Below are 15671 nucleotides of genomic sequence, written 5' to 3' on the forward strand. Positions count from 1 at the left end.
GCACTGTGTCTGTTCATGCTTCTCCTCGTCCGGTGGCGGTTTCAGTCGTCTACCTTACCCATTTTTGTTTTCTTTAGCACCCCCTTTCCCTGCCCCTACCCCCTTCTCCTTTGTCGTTTATTCAAAATTAAAAACAAAACAAATCCGAATCCCTCCCATGCACCTAACAGTCCAAACTGAGAGGTCAGCCGGAGTGGCAGCCGGGGCAGGAGCGCGGGGATGAGCCGGGGCAGCTGCACCGCCGAGCCGACGGGGACGCCGGGAGCTGCCGGCCGGGAGGCCAGAGCTGCTTCAGCCTAGAGGTCAGCGACTGCCTGGCCCCACTGGCCAGCATCCCCTGCCCTCCCACCCCTCCTCTTGCTATGTGGCTGGCTGTGTGATGTTTCCTACCTGGGTCCAGGGCCCTTAAAGGACATGGTGGGCAGATGTGGAACCGGGCAGGACTCCCCTGAAATCAAAATCCATTGCATGCAACTGGAATGGGAGGGTCCGCACAGGGTGAAGGCGGGCAGACCGCCAGCTGCCCTTGTCGGATAAGCATCGTCCTGCCCATGGACACCTAGAAATGTAGCAAGGCATAGGGGACTGATCTGTGAGTGTTACATAGCTTTGTGTCAAACAGGAAAGAAAACAGGCATGAAAACCAAGGACTGTCTTTGCTGGTCTGGAGGAAACTGTCCTTCTCTGTGTCTCATGTGGCCTGTCGTGTAGTTTCCGGTGACACTGCTCCAGCCAGTGGGCAGAATCAGGGAGTGCACTCCCAACCTGGGGGCTCGGCAGCATTCTCTGTTGCCATAGCAACCTCTTGTCAACCAAGCTCCCAGACCCCATAGAGGCTACCAGAGATACTCCCTCATATGAAACAGTTGTCAGCAGTCCTGTCGGTGAGAGCTCTTCCTGGCAAGTAATTCCGCCCACAACAGAGAGACAGGTGTCCCCGAGGAATGAATCCCTGGCTCTGATACTGCTGGTCTTGGCGGGTTATTACAGGGGTAGAGCACCATGTTCCACATTAGAAAAGGTCTACCTGAAAATTCTTTTTTTTTTTTTTTTAAGATTTTATTTATTTATTTGACAGAGAGAGAGACAGCGAGAGAGGAAACACAAGCAGGGGGAGTGGGAGAGGAAGAAGCAGGCTCCCAGCAGAGCAGGGAGCCCGATGTGGGACTCGATCCCAGAACCCTGGGATCACGCCCTGAGCCGAAGGCAGACGCTTAATGACCGAGCCACCCAGGTGCCCCTAGCTGAAAATTCTTAATTCATCAGTCCCAGGAGGTGTGTTACTGCCTGGCTCCAAGAGATCCTGGTGGCTCCCAGATGGCAGGGGTGACAAAGACAGGGGACTCACTCCTGTAAGCACACTGAGCTCACTCAGCAAAAAAGTCAGGCATTTGACTAGGAAATGACGATCACAGAGACGCTTGGGGTAGAGCCGTGCCTGCACCTGTCAGCTCAGCTTGCGGTCAGTGCCTTAAGGAGCTGTGGGTCCCGGTCCCAGGTGGGCGCGGGACTGCTGGCTCACCCCGACCCGAGTTCCCGGATCTCCAGTCTGGACTCTTCCCTTGTCCTGTAGGAGAGTACGTCACATCTCTACCCTCATTGATTTGGGCACACAGTGACATGAAAACTGCCCTCAGAAAGCTTACATAAAAACAAATGGGCATTTAGGGATTGGTGTGTCTTCTAACTCGATGAAACTTCTGCGGGGAGCCCCTGCGATCAGCCTGTGCCCCACACAGGGGTGTCATCTGGGAACACTGGTTGCTTGGGCAGTAGCAAACTCACAGTTATACAGCTTTCAAAACAACTGAATGATTCGTCTACAGGATGACACCCAGGAAGACACATTTCCTAGTCTTCAGGGAACACCGCACCACTAGCTCCTCCTAGCAGGGACGCCACGCTGTGCTAGAATCCACTCTGGCAGGGGCATCCGGGGCCCTGGGCTCCAGCCCAGCTCTGTCCTTTACCAGCTCTGGTTCTCAAGCACGTCTCAGCCTCCATTTTTGCATCTGTGAAACGGGAAGAAAAATACTGCCCTACCTGTCTCATGTGATTATATGTGGATGGTTCCCAGAGCCGAGAAGCTGTTGGCTGAGAGAGTACCATGAACAGTGCTAAATGCTGTGTGAATGTGAAGTCTGACTAATAATAAAGAGGGAAGGGTGTCCACCACTGAAGACTGCCAGATGGGAAGGGCTGTCACGGCTCCCCTAGCTGTGGGACCAATTTCCTCTGCCCACTGAAGCCCTTTCTCATTTTCCCTGGTGGTTTCCTGACGTGCACGAGCGCAGCCTCTGGCTGAACGTGGCAGCCCCGTTCTCTGGGACAGCAGTTTGAGGCTAACTGCCGCTTCCTTCCCATATGTTCATCTCTCAAGGCATGTCGCACGTCCCCTTGTTTAGCTAAATGCTGATAAGAGGTGGTTTAACACGGGGGCGTTGGTAAGGTTCCCCGTTGCCTGCCACATGTGGCATCGAGTAGCTTCGGAAACCAGCAGCTTTGGAGAGAGAAGCCTAGTTTGTTGACTCGAACTGGGGTGTTGCGGGAATATAAACGTCCGTGAGAGGTACATTGGCAGAGCGAGCAGGGGCCACGTGGCGACTTGGGGTCACGGCACAGTATAGCTCAGAAGGGAGTGTCAGATCATCAGGCGAAGTCCGCCCTTCCGTGAATGAGAAAATGGAGGTCTGAGAGTGAGCCCACTTCTAGTAAGCCCCCGGGGGTTGGTGGGTGAGCGGGGTCTAGAACGGTCTCCTCAGGCCTGCTTCAGCCCTCTCCCCGCCCTGCTGTGACGAGCGCCGCTCAGAAGAGCCCCGTCCACTCGAGGTCACTCAGGTGACTGACGACGCACCAGCTCTCTTGCCATGCTGTGTTGCTTCCTTTAAACATCTTCAGTTTCCTTTAATTTTACAAAGTTTGATGAGAAAGTTAAAAAGCTCATGGTGAAAGGCAAGCCCCAGACAGCATCATTTCCTGTAAGGGGGAAATAGTACTCATCGGGACTGAAACAGCCTTTGTTCTGACATCTTTATCCACTAAGGCATTTCACACGGAAGACTCAATTACACATGCAAACACATTGCATTTTAAAGTATTGTTTTAAAAGATCAAATGTACTCTAGGACCACTTGGCTAGCTCTGTGGTTTTTCCTTTCATGAGAGGAGCCCAACACAGATCCCTTGGAGAGTCGAGGTCTTAGAGGAGCTACTTGGTCCCGGGGGTGGATGTCCCCTGCTGAGTTTGGTCTTCCAGTATTACATGGGGTTAAAGAATCGGACAATGGACAATGCTAGAGGCAGAACTCTTAAAAGCCTTTTAATGAAAACATCCCCAGATCCATTGCCCACAACTTTCCAATAAGGCTATCATGGAAACGGTACCCAGAGCTCCCATCAGTGAGCAGGGCAGCCCGATTTAGGAGCTGCTCCCGGTGCAGCCTCATGCACGCAGCCCGACACCAGAGTGCCACCATAACTGCAGAAAGATTAACTTGGACACTTTCATCTAGAATGAGTCCAAGACTGAAGCCCATGCACCTCGAGCAGTGTTCTTCCTTCCTCTTCGATTGCCCTTGAGATTACTAATTGTGCAAGCTGATGACCGCTATACAAATGTGATTTTCCTTTAGCTCTGCCCTTTGTTCCTTGGGGTGGGGAACTGATAGGACACCTAGTATCAACAGCTTAAAAGAGGAAAAAACTTTCTGTATTTAAGCTGAAGTTTTAACAAAGGGTCAATGTCTCAAGTTCCATTTGTGAAATGCCTTCTGTGAAATCAATGTAGATTTTCATATTTGGGGTAAGAGGAGAGATGTATCCTTATTTTGGAAGATTTGGATGTTTGGGCCAGGTTAACCCACTACCTGCAGTACTAGAACCAGTAGCAGCAAGAACACCAAGAAGGAGGAAAGGAAAAACCACCTTCGAACACAGTAGCATTTCAGGAGGTGACAGATCTGTGCCGCAGAAGACTGCCGCTTAGTACGCACGCTGATCTTAGGAAGGGAAGGCAATATCCACACCAGCGCTCTTGAAACAGTTACAGGCAGAACAGGCTGACGTCAGAACGCACTAATCCCCACTAACCCATTAATGCAAACACACCAAAATTAGCTCAGAAAAAAAAAAATAGACTTCAGAAGGACAGATATCTCTGGTGCCTGTTCATCTTGGTAGATGTTAGCTAGATTCTCCTACCGTGCACCAGATTTCTTCCCTGCCTTTGCTCCCCGTGGCTCCTGACACATCTGCTGAGAGATTCCGACTTGTTAAGAGAGAGCAGTGTATGGAATATGCAGCTGGGAATGTGCGGGGCACCTTAAAAATAGTTCTGAATGAGAAGTGGCCAAGCATGGGCACCGGTCACATTTCAGATATAAATGAAACCAAACCCGTGCCCAGAAGATTGAATTTCTAGATCAGAAATCTCAAAGAGCTCTCTTCCCTAGCTCCTCCTTTGATCCCTTCATCGACGAGACACATGAAGCATTTGGGACCCCTCATGCCCCAACTGTGAAATATCAGCCACGAAAAAATGATGTGGGGTTTTATGCCAAGTATGTGTACACATGTGTTGACCTCCTATACAGCTTTTGGAAGAAGCAGTAACAAAAACTGGCCACAGCATGATGGAACTTGCCGGAAAATGAAGTCCTGGGGATAGAGGTAGAAGAGAGTCCTAATATTTGGGGAGCACTGTTAATAGTGACTATTAACATGGAATGAAAAGCATTCCTGTTTTTCTTCGAGATAATGCAGGTAACTTCTGAAGTGTGGAAAGTAATCTACAAGCCACTTTCTCTGAAGAGGTCCAGGAAATTTGCATTGTAACTTGGTGTGGGACTCAACCACATGGGGAAAGCATGGGCGGTGGCGTTCAGAACGCTGCCATGGAAGGTGGTTGTGACGGCGAGCTTGATACGTCTCCACGGGCTTGGGATTAAGTAAGGATGGTATTTGTTTCAATAGACTGCCTTCGTAGAGAGGTCAAGACGAGTTTGTTCGATGTACAATCAGCATCTTAGGTAAGTGGGCAAGGGATGGCTCTTAGAATCAACCTTTGGGGATTTGGTGATGAAGGGAAGCGTTTATTTTCTAGAGGAGATCTCTGTGTCATGTAGACACTTGCTCCAAATGTATGTGGTTGGATGCAGTTGTGTGGCAGTGGAATAATTCTGGACTGAAACTTTGACCGTAGCGTGTTTGTATTTTGTTTTTTGTAACACTGGAGTGAAGGCATCCCAGCCAGGATCACTTACTTGTCTGAGGGGTTTTAAGATTCCATTAGCAAAAACGGACAGTAAAGTAAAGCCTCCAGCCGATGAGGAGAATCTAACAGTTTCTGTTGTTGACCCGTCTCCACGGATGACAGGGAGCCACCGTAGGTAAACCAGATGCCCCAGATGAACAACTTTGTAGGACTTCAAGAGTCCTTTTCTGTGACCCCCCCAAAGATGTGCTTCCAACAGAGGGACACACTCTTTAATCAAACAGTGCTGAGGTATGAGGCTCATATATTTGTTTAGAATAAAAACAGCTTATATACATTATTTATTAAGATTAAAGCCAAACTAACTCACTCGGTTTCATATATAGAAACTAAATTAACAGATCCTTGGTTTTCTTGAAAGATAGGCCTGATTGGGATGACTTTTTCAACATCTCTGCATATGGAGCCTTGGACTAGTATCAGATATATCCAAATATGGAGGATTTTTCTATTTTAAATGTATAGACTAATGAGTAACTGAAAAAAGTAAAGCTGGGAAAAGAGTAGCCTGGGTCACCTAAAGACACTCTGTGCAAAGTACCTAAACTGCCAAAAGGGACGCCCCAGGAGGGCAGGGATTTGGGGCAGCTTTGTGTAGGCCTAAGTCCCCAGTACAGTGCTGAGCACTATAGGTGCTCAATAAATACTTGTTGAATAAAGTGCTGCATAAAATAGAAAATGTCTTTTTAAATATGTAGCTGAATTCCCCCCAAAATGTAGGAAAATCTTCAGGGGTTGGAATTGATTTCAGAAGGGAACATCAGAGCAGCAGTGTCTGTGGCTTTTAGGTAAGCAGGTTGGGGGAGAGTTGCCAGAATTGGGAACCCAAAGCCTTGGGCTTTAATAGGTGCCTAGGGACAGGACACAGGGCCTTGGGCCCAACACAGGCAGTGAGAGCAATGACCCGGGACCCCCAAGGGCTGCACACTGTGTAAGCCTCAGCTGGAGAGACATCAGCCTGCTGGTAGAGGGAAGCTTGTCTACCAGCATGAAGTCTCCCCCACATAACCATTCTGACAGCCAGCCTCACCAGGATCAGGCTTTGAACTAATGTCACCTGGTGGCCTAGGAGTTCCCAAGGAAAGGAGAGTTGATGTTCTTTCGCTGGCTTCTGCAAACACAAACCCCATCTGGAGGCCCGTCCTCAACCCAGGTTAGATACAAGATCATAGCTAACTCCCCACTGAAGATGAACTCACAATGCAAAACTGCGAACACACAAGCCAAAAACACACACCTGGAGCAAGACTCAGCTAATGGCCAACAGCAGGGTTCAACTCCAAGACAGGCCTTCGGATTCTAGAATATCAGATAGAGACTACAAAGTAGGTGTGTTCACAACTATGAAAGGCAGGCAAACAGGAGAAAAGATTAAGTCATTACTGTAAAAGACCACGCATATTAAAAAACAATAAAGTAGTTCTCTTAAAAATAAAAAATTAGTCACTGGCATAAATTTAATGTGGAGAGAAATCCCTCTTTTCAGAAAGAACTGGAATCCCAGCCTAGTAGATATAAAAGTCTATAGTAATCATCTCTAGTAACAAGCAACTCAAAGAGGCATGAACATTTTCAGTACTTGATTTCTTGAAAGTAGGATGAGCTTAAATCTCTAGCTTTCAAAAATGTTACTCAAAAGTTGGTGAATCCGCAGCGTTTCTGATTTTCTGTCGCTATCCTTCCTGTAAACTCTCGGTCATCCCTCGTGCTAAGAGAAGAGATCTGCCCCCCACACACATTTCCTGTTCTTGGGGCATGGTTTTCAGTCCTGACAACCCAGGTCACATCCAGTTAGGACGAGTGAACAGTATCCTCTGTGAGAAAGCACAGATTGGCTCATCAGACTGAACCAGTAGGATGACACCTATTTTTATTACAACAATCCATTCCAGTTCCCAGATTTATGAACCCCTGTCTTCAAGTAGCATAAACAAGTGGGTAAAACATCGTGCTTCAGTTTTAACGATGCCTGAGGTTTTTAAATATAACCGTTTCCATTTCTTAAAAAATATACTTTATTTAAAACATAATAGCTCTGACTTCCCAATCATTGGACATAAAAGGCACAAAGACAGGCTTTTACCAATAGGTAGACTTTACCAAGAAAGGGCATAAGAAAGGATTCCCGTAACTATTTTTAACCTAAAATGTAATAGGCAGATCTTTGTGCAGTTTGTCTTAGGCAATGTGTGCAACTGAAAGGATGTTTCTGGTCCCCGAAGGCACCCCACCCCGCTTATCCCGAGTGCCCAGGGTAGGACTGCCCAGAGGAAACAAAGGCACTCTCGATGGGGCAGGAAAATCTCTACTAAGAAGCCTCTGAGCAAATGAATGCTGTAACCTGGAATGAACTCGGGCGATGAATCTCAGAGACAGACTCGTGTGAGCTGGCCACGCCACCTCTGGCTCACCCTGGCTCCCTGCTCTCAGCCTGGGTAGTGGGGACTGTGGTGGTCCAAGCTCGAGCCACAGGCACCACTGCGCACCTGTCTCCCAGGTGGGAGATGAGTGCGGTTGGGGTTGCCACTCGCAGACCACCCCAGAGCCCCGGGCAGGACCTCAGGGGAGTTGCCACAGGACCCACCCCACCGTTGCAGCGCCCACCCGTGCTGTGTCGCTCCGTGTGTGTCCCTGGCTTGTGCAGATGTCTGTCCTGCGTCTTCCCGTCAGGCAGAGTTCTCACTTCCACTAAACCCCTTCCTTTATCCCACCGATCAGCTCAGGGGCCCCCCTGTTTTACCTGAACAGAGTGTATCGCTAGAGGAGCTGCAGGGTCAGCTTGCGCAGGCGACCAGACTGCATCAAGAGGAGACAGAGAAATTTACAAACAAGATTCGGAAGGTAAATATGTAACCCAATTTCAGCACAACCAGGGCTCTGAGCGCGGAGCCCCTTGGAGACAGATGACAGGATGTATTTGAGAGAGAGCTGTCTGTCAGGCGCAGGCTCCTGGACTCCCGGACTCCTGGAGGCTCATCCAGTTGAGCTGCCCCTCGGACGTCTCATACAGAGAGCTGTCCGTCTTTCTCCTCTCAGACATGCTTTTCACTGTTTACATTGTGGTCTCGGGAAGTTCTTCCTAACTTCTGACCTACATTTTCCTGCAGCCGTCGCCAGCAAAGGAAAATCACATAGGGACCTTAACACACCTGGACAGGGAAATGTGTCCATAACTTTTGTTGTCCCACAGATTTGCAAGCTTTCTCAATGTTAGGTGAATTTTCTGATACGAAATATCAACAACTCACCCTAAACGGTTGTCTTCAGAAAACTTCCAGTAATTGAGCTGAGGCCTTATTAACTCTTCTAACTTATTTTAGAATAACCTGTTACTGGCTAATTAACCACTATCTGTTAAATCCTTTCCCAGAGTTGCTAGGAGAAGGGATTCACAGACACGGGTACTCATTTCCTAAATAATTTAACCTTTTTTTTTTTTTTTTTCTGCACCAAAGATCATGTTTGAGAAGTGAGTTTATCCCTGGAGATGCTAATAGCAAAATAGCAGGGTCCCAGGTGTGTCTAGTACTTGGATTCAGGACAAAAGAGTGTGTTGAAGACGAGGCTCCAGACCCTGTTTGGAGGGGGTGAGAGGTCATCCAGGCTTGTTCAGAGGGAAAGGGTCGGTGTTCCCTAACATATCAGAGGGAAGAGGACCAACTCTGGCCCTTGGGATGTTCAGAGCTGGTCTGGAAGGAACATTTCCAGGAGGCTGCAGATGAGAGGACAAGAGAGCATCCCCTCCCAGCACTGCGCCTCCGCCAACTAACACTCGAGGGTTTCTGGCGTACCTGCCATGAGCTAGGCGCTCTGCACATCTTGTGGTAGCTTCCTTTTGCCACTGAGGAAGCTGAAACCTTCCCAGGCAGCTGATGGCCTAACATAATATTGCAAGTAAATTGGAAAGCTGGATTTCCAGTATGGTAGGTTGCCCCTCTCACCCCGCTCGTCCTGCTCTTGTGCCCACGGGGAAGAGAACCTGTGAGACTCTGAGGGCTGCCGAGATGGTGAATTAAACCACCACTATTTTGTGTTCTCTCAGCTTGAAGTGCAAAAAAAGATCTGGTATTATGACGGTGGCCATGCGGGTCTCTGTGCAGACCCGGGATCTTCTCAGAGCTGCCTCTCCGTCTTCACTGGCATTGGCACGTAGGACGTACTGGTGTCGACCGCAGGCAGCCATAGCCACATCCCCGTGGTTTCTGAGCATTAATCGAGTACTTTAGGAAAATAAGACAAAACAAAACTCAATGCCTTGGTGTTTGGCCAAGAGGGAGTGTTAAATCAGGAGAGGACAGCTGATAGCTACAAGGCTGGTATTCGAACCCCCTTTTTTTTTCCAGTCTGTGGAACAGAAAGCTTTCATTTAGCTACTATTGATATTATTCTTGTGCCCTTATCTGTGCGATAAGATTTTATTCACACCCCTTTGCTTAGTCATTATCCACATAATCATTGTTTATTGCTTGGAAGAGTGCCTGTACCCATGTTGAAAAGCAGGAACTTAGCATAGAAATGGAAAAGACTTCTTTTTAGCAATGCTTTATTTCCCTGAGAGTTACTCGTGGCCAATAGGAATGTGGAGTCCTAAGTGTGGAAGTAAGTTCTCAACTTACTTTCCTGTTTGCCCCCCACCATACCTGGCAGAGGACCTTGTGTCCGGGAGAATCCCTGCCCCCCCCCCCACCTCGCTCTCCCGCTCTCTGTGGGCCTCTCCATCAGCTTGCTGTCTCCTCTTTCTGCTGGGGGCTGTGCACACCAGAAGGCTCAGGAAGCCGAGGGGAAGAGTTTCCACTTAACACCCCCCCCTTACAATTGCAGTGTGCCTTTTGCAAGCCCACAAACAGAGGGCAAGGGGAACCTGCATGGGAGTCAGCTGTAAGCAGTGCATCCGAGAAACAGTTTTCCTGAAGAAGCTTAGAGACCTCCAGAAACACCACGAGAGACTTGACAATGAGAATTGATGATAACACCTTGGTTTGAAATAGTGTTTCCTTCTGAATCAGAAAACCCTTGAGGTTTTCTAAAGAGTACACGTCTCAAGGAGTTTCCTGAACTTTGGGGGCTTCTGTTCCCGTCCTAGGTGCCACATGCTCAAGACTGAATGGCATTTTGCCAAGACTTGGTTTGGTTTGGGTGGCAGATTGGAATAGCCGCTGTCACACCCTTGTCTCTCTTTCCATTCAAGATGGAGGAGGAACACCTCTATGCCTTGAGGTGGAAAGAGCTGGAAATGCACAGCCTGGCTTTGCAGAACACCCTCCATGAGCGAACCTGGAGCGACGAGAGGAATCTGCTGCAGCAGGAGCTCCGGTCCTTGAAGCAGAACATTTTCCTGTTCTACGTCAAACTCAGGTGGCTGCTAAAGCACTGGCGGCAAGGGAAGCAGATGGAGGAGGAAGGCGAGGATTTCACTGAGGTACCTCCCCACCCCCACACGGAATCCATTCGATTCGTGTCCGCTTTGTTCCTGCCCCCAGGCACTGCTGTCCCTCTGCGCCCTACACACAAAGTCACGTTCTGCTCTTTCAGAGGATTTTATCAAGCCCGAGCCAGGATGGAAAATGCAGCAGGTTGTCCAGTTCTGTATTAGACCAGGAATTCTGTGCTGTCCCGTGGCCTCGTTTGCAGAGTCCTCGTCTCTGCGTGGAGGTTGTGCTGCCATTTCTTCCATTGCTGACCTTTGAGTTCACGCAAGTTGTCACCCTGAGGTCCCGTGCGTCTCTCGGGCTGCCTTGCTGGTTTGTCAGACCCGGTTCTGAATCTTCCTCTCTCCCTTCCATTTCAGTTTTTGTTCCTAAATGCTAGAGCCCGTTCTGCCCGTGCGGGTTGATAAGGGTCTCTGCTAGGCTCCAGATGGGCAGAGTTTTGCCACCTCTGAAATTTGTGTATGTGCTCCCGCTTGTGCCTCCTCTCCCAGATGCATCGCAGACCCAGAACAGAGTCCTTTGCTTTCTGAGTGATTCTGATTGATTCAGTCCACGGGGCCTCCAGCTCTGCAGGCTCCTTCGGGCCTTGCCTTCTGGCCACTGCTGCTGGCTGTGTGCTGGGCATCCGCACCCCCGCTCCTTCGTCAGCTGTTTCGGGACATCATAGATATGGGTTTCCCTTTAGCTCCCAAAGACTTTTCATGTGCTTTTCACTGTATGTAATTTTAAGTCCTCCTATGAAGGGGAAGATAAATTGATTCTCTTTCTTCAGGGAGGAAAGAAAGTCTTCCAAAATTAATTCAGCCTGCTTCCAAAGAGCCTTGACATAGAAAACCATCATTAAGCAAAGCCTAGAAGTGGTTGTGAAGTTTCCCGCTGATCCTCTAGCTTATAAAACCATACCTGTAATCAATAATAATGTATAAATCGTAAAATTTTTCATTATCAAAATAACGTACAAACAGTAAAATTTCTAATCTTTTCTGACCCATTGGGTACCCACTGTGTGCTGTTTCTATGAAGAAGGTGGCCAGTGAGTGAAATGGGCTAAATGAGCATATTCAGGAAAGGCCTGAGAAGTCAGGACTTGATAAGCCATAAAATGGAGAATTACCCTCCAACAATAAAAAGCAGGCTGTACAGCAAAGGATTCAGGTGGAGCTGTGATCATTGTCTCCTGCTGTTTTCAGAGCGAGCATCCAGAGACCCTCCCCAGGTTCGGTGAGCTTGGAGTTCAGGGGGACCTGAAGGGGGACAGCCCAGACCGAGATGACAATGGTCCAGGCTGCAGCTTTTCGATGGGAGAGCATTCTCCACACTCCCCTGTGCAGATTGGTGACCATGGATCGAGGCTGCAGCCTGCGCACGGGGGACAGTTCCACAGGCAGGTGGGTGCCGAGGTCCCAGCCCCTCTTTCTACCCACACCTGGGAGAGGCGACTCCTAGTCTATGTCCATGTCGTCTTATTTTATATGCTGGTGTTCAGGGAGTTGAAAACTCTGACCGCCTGTGGTCATGTCATTAAGACTTTATTTCAGTGTCAGCCCACTGGTTCCTTTGGCTTACACGTATAAATAAGGGGCATAGTCGGATCAGATCAGCTGGAGGGGCCAGCAAACGTACCTGAGAAGGAGAGGGGGAAGATGTAGACTGGTGTGTGGAGGGATCCATGGCTCTACAAAGGTTGACCGGGCTTCCACGAAAGAGACATTATGGAGTCCTTGTGGCCGGAGAGAGAAGGTACAGGGCTTTTTTGTTGACGTTGACCTGAAGGGGCATCAGCAGCATCACAAATTTGGCAACATAATGCATAAGGAGGAAAGAAAAAGTATTTTTTAAAATCCTAAACATGTATAAAGTGTTTTAGGTTCTTATTGGGCCACTTGAAATAAAAATATTTGATGACACTTAAAAAAATTAAAAGCATATATGGAGATGGGATTTCAGTGTATAATAGGAAATAATTATTAATGTTGCCAAATGCCACATTTATTAATTATTAAGCAGATAGCCCCTGCTTAATAAACCAAAAGATGCTATTGATGCCAGCCAGACTTTTTTGCGCTTCTCTACACAACAGCTGCTGTGTTGGGTTTGGAATGCTGAGACCCTAGGAGGTACCCAGTGTTAAAGCTTCTTTGCTCCCAGACTTTCTGGTCTGAGTCTTTTTCTGATCCTATGTTGCTTCTTTGAGGGTTCTGCAGGGCAGAGCCAGAGGCCGCAAACCCTAGACCCTTGACCCTGGGGTGAGAGGGCAGGACAGGTTGGACCCGAAGTGCACATGACCCTGGGCGTGGCTGTGGCCCCTCGACCGCCGACATTTCTGGGCACTCCCTGTGCACTGGACTCCACAGCTGCGGCTCCTCCCTCAGCCTAGAGCCTCAGAGGGTCAAGTGGGAGAGGGCTGTCATCAGAACTTTGGCTCAGATCCAAATGAGAAAAGTCGTGATGTCTGAGCACAGGCCTAGGAGATATGTGTCTTTTCCCCCGTCTGCTTTCTTTTCGTAGACAAATCAGATTTTCATAACTAGAGAGCTGTTTTCTCTGCATGCCCATCCTCCCTTCATTTCCCCTGAATAATATGACTCAAGAAAGAGGTTATACTTTCAAATGAATGTTTAATTACACTTATTAGGAAGTTTGTCATTATGTCAGTGTCCCTGGGGAGATTTTAGCTCATGGAATGAGTTTTCCAGCAATGGATCTAGTTAGAAAATAAAATGCTACTTTGCAAATAATCCTCGAAAACCTACCACTTTTAGTATGTTTCAAAGAGATGTTGTCATTCTGTTCTATGAAGTATCTGTGATTAACTCAAATAGCATCCGCTGATTGCCACTTAGCCCCAGACCTGCTGCGTCTCAGGTCACGTGTTGGGTGTTTCCCACCCGTGGGTCCAGATGCTTAGGAAAAGGGAAAAAAATGTAACACATCTGGTTTTCTAACCAGTTCTCATGGAAAATGTTACCCTGGGGGTGGAAAATAAGGTGAAGTCGCTCAGCTGGAAACTCACATTCAGTGTATTGTAACGTCATGTCTCTTCGCCTCCTTCCAAAGCTGACTTTTTCACTGGTCCCTTGAAAGTGGAGGTGGGAGCCATGAGATTCCACTTTGTACGGTGTGCGGTCGAGGCACACGGGGGGCCTGCAGGACAGGGTGCGGACGGGCAGGATCCGGGCTGCCGTTCATGGCCCCGTCTGTCTGTAGGAGTTAAGTGCACGATGCCGTCCATCCGAGGACAGAAGATGAATGCACTCTACTGTACGACAGCTGGCTGCCTGGGAGTGACCATTCTCAGTTAGCAGATTTGCCTGCCCTTTCGTGGTGTGGGTGTGAGCTCGGCAGCTGGCCCGCAGGAGCAGGAACGTGTCCTAGAGAGCCGCACCCTTTTCAGCAACTCTGAGAACCTGCCAAGGTGATAAGCAGAATGGGCGACGTGGCCTAACTTCGCAAGAGACACTGTTTCCCAGGCCTTGGTCTTTGCTTTGTATCATAGTGAACGTTCTCACAGTTGAACACAGAGGATGGCAAAATGTATCCTTGTCAAGAGGTTGAAAAAAAATGTGTGTAGATCAAGTCAACCTTGAGAATAGTTCATAAAAAATTATCAGGTTGGAAAATGTTTGGCTGTGTGAATGTTCCCCGTTGACTGGTTTTTAGTTACAGGACTAGTGATCTAGGGGCAGCGACCTGATTGTCCTCGAGAACAGAAAGCCCTTTCAGTTTGCCCGGCCTTCTGGAAGAGCTGGAAAATATGCGAGGGCTTATTGTATAGCTCTCCCTGAGCTCCAGGATGCTGGCCACGACGTTAAGCTTTTGAGACCTAAGGCTACATATGCATTTTATGCTTACTAGTAGTTCCTGAAATCAAGATTTTTAATGCGAGGTGGCTAATAGTGCCAGAATTATGGCCCTGTGGTTCCAACTAGCTAATTGTCTGTGAATTAGATTAATTTATTCCAAGAGAAGTTACTTTTTCATCCAGGGATGGGACATAATATTCTTTATTAAAGCATCTAAGTGTAAATATAGAGAACCTAATTTAAAATTCAGAGCAAGAGGGGCGCCTGGGTAGCGCAGTCGTTAAAGCGTCTGCCTTCGGCTCAGGGCGTGATCCCGGCGTTCCGGGATCGAGTCCCACATCGGGCTCCTCTGCTGGGAGCCTGCTTCTTCCTCTCTCACTCGCCTGCTGTGTTCCCTCTCTCGCTGGCTGTCTCTCTGTCACATAAATAAATAAAATCTTTAAAAAAAAAAAAAAAAAAAAAAAAAAAAAAAAAAAATTCAGAGCAAGAGCTAATGAAATTATGTTTCGTGTTGGTCTTCAACTACAGATGGTCACTAAAGAGTCTCCCTCAGGACCCAGCTTCAGGACCGAGTATAATCTGTTCCCCAGGACCTTTGTCACTCACTTGTGCAGGACTCGTGTGGAGCTTAGGGCCTTCAGAAGCCACCCGCAGTAGAAGTCAGCCTCTCTCCTGTAGACAGGGTGCCTTTGGCTCCCTGGGCCTCCCAGATGTCGACTCACCTTGGTGCCCACCTTTCTGCTTTGCCCAAGATGCAGAAACTTCCAGAAAGAGCACCTCTGCCAGACAAGACCTATATATCAGAACTGTGATCTGCTCCGACTCTTTTTCTTTCTTTCTTTCTCTCTCCTTTTTTTTTTTTTTTTTTTTAAATAAGGAAGCTCTCCTCTTGAACCTGGATCAGTTTTACCTCCAATATTTATGTTGTACCACGATTCATTTTTCAGACTCTGAAAATTTATAACCTCACCTAGGAGATATGCAACTGTCTATAAACAGACCAGACCAGAGCTTATAATTATGAAACACTTTATGTTGGCTGTGTGTTTTTGTTTATTCCTGTTATTGTGCAAATAGGATGGGCACAGGAATGAAGAGCCACAAGTACTCAAGGATACTCAGGAAAGGACTCTCTCGGCCCCTGCCCCACCTCCCAGCGCCAGCCAC

The 15671-nt window shown here is 48.2% G+C and overlaps 1 protein-coding gene across 1 annotated transcript; it reads left to right on the forward strand.

Moving 5' to 3' along the window:
• The first annotated feature begins 10400 nt into the window (after positions 1-10400).
• Positions 10401-12226, forward strand: LOC121103230 (microtubule cross-linking factor 1-like). Its single transcript, XM_040632385.1, has 3 exons — positions 10401-10691; positions 11892-12089; positions 12188-12226. The coding sequence occupies exons 1-3, from the start codon at positions 10461-10463 to the stop codon at positions 12224-12226; spliced, it is 468 nt and encodes a 155-aa protein (XP_040488319.1). The 5' UTR covers positions 10401-10460.
• The last annotated feature ends 3445 nt before the right edge of the window (positions 12227-15671 follow it).

Source organism: Ursus maritimus, unplaced genomic scaffold (genome assembly GCF_017311325.1).
Source record: "Ursus maritimus isolate PB19 unplaced genomic scaffold, ASM1731132v1 scaffold_18, whole genome shotgun sequence".
Classification (NCBI taxonomy): Eukaryota; Metazoa; Chordata; class Mammalia; order Carnivora; family Ursidae; genus Ursus; species Ursus maritimus.

What these genes read in the sequence shown, in the direction of transcription:
- LOC121103230 (XM_040632385.1), top strand. Translation starts at nt 10,461, where the DNA reads ATGGAGGAGGAACACCTCTATGCCTTGAGGTGGAAAGAGCTGGAAATG. An exon ending in AAGGCGAGGATTTCACTGAG is followed by an intron (nt 10,692 to 11,891) that starts GTACCTCCCCAC and finishes TGCTGTTTTCAG; the next exon opens with AGCGAGCATCCAGAGACCCT. An exon ending in GGGGACAGTTCCACAGGCAG is followed by an intron (nt 12,090 to 12,187) that starts GTGGGTGCCGAG and finishes GCTGGTGTTCAG; the next exon opens with GGAGTTGAAAACTCTGACCG.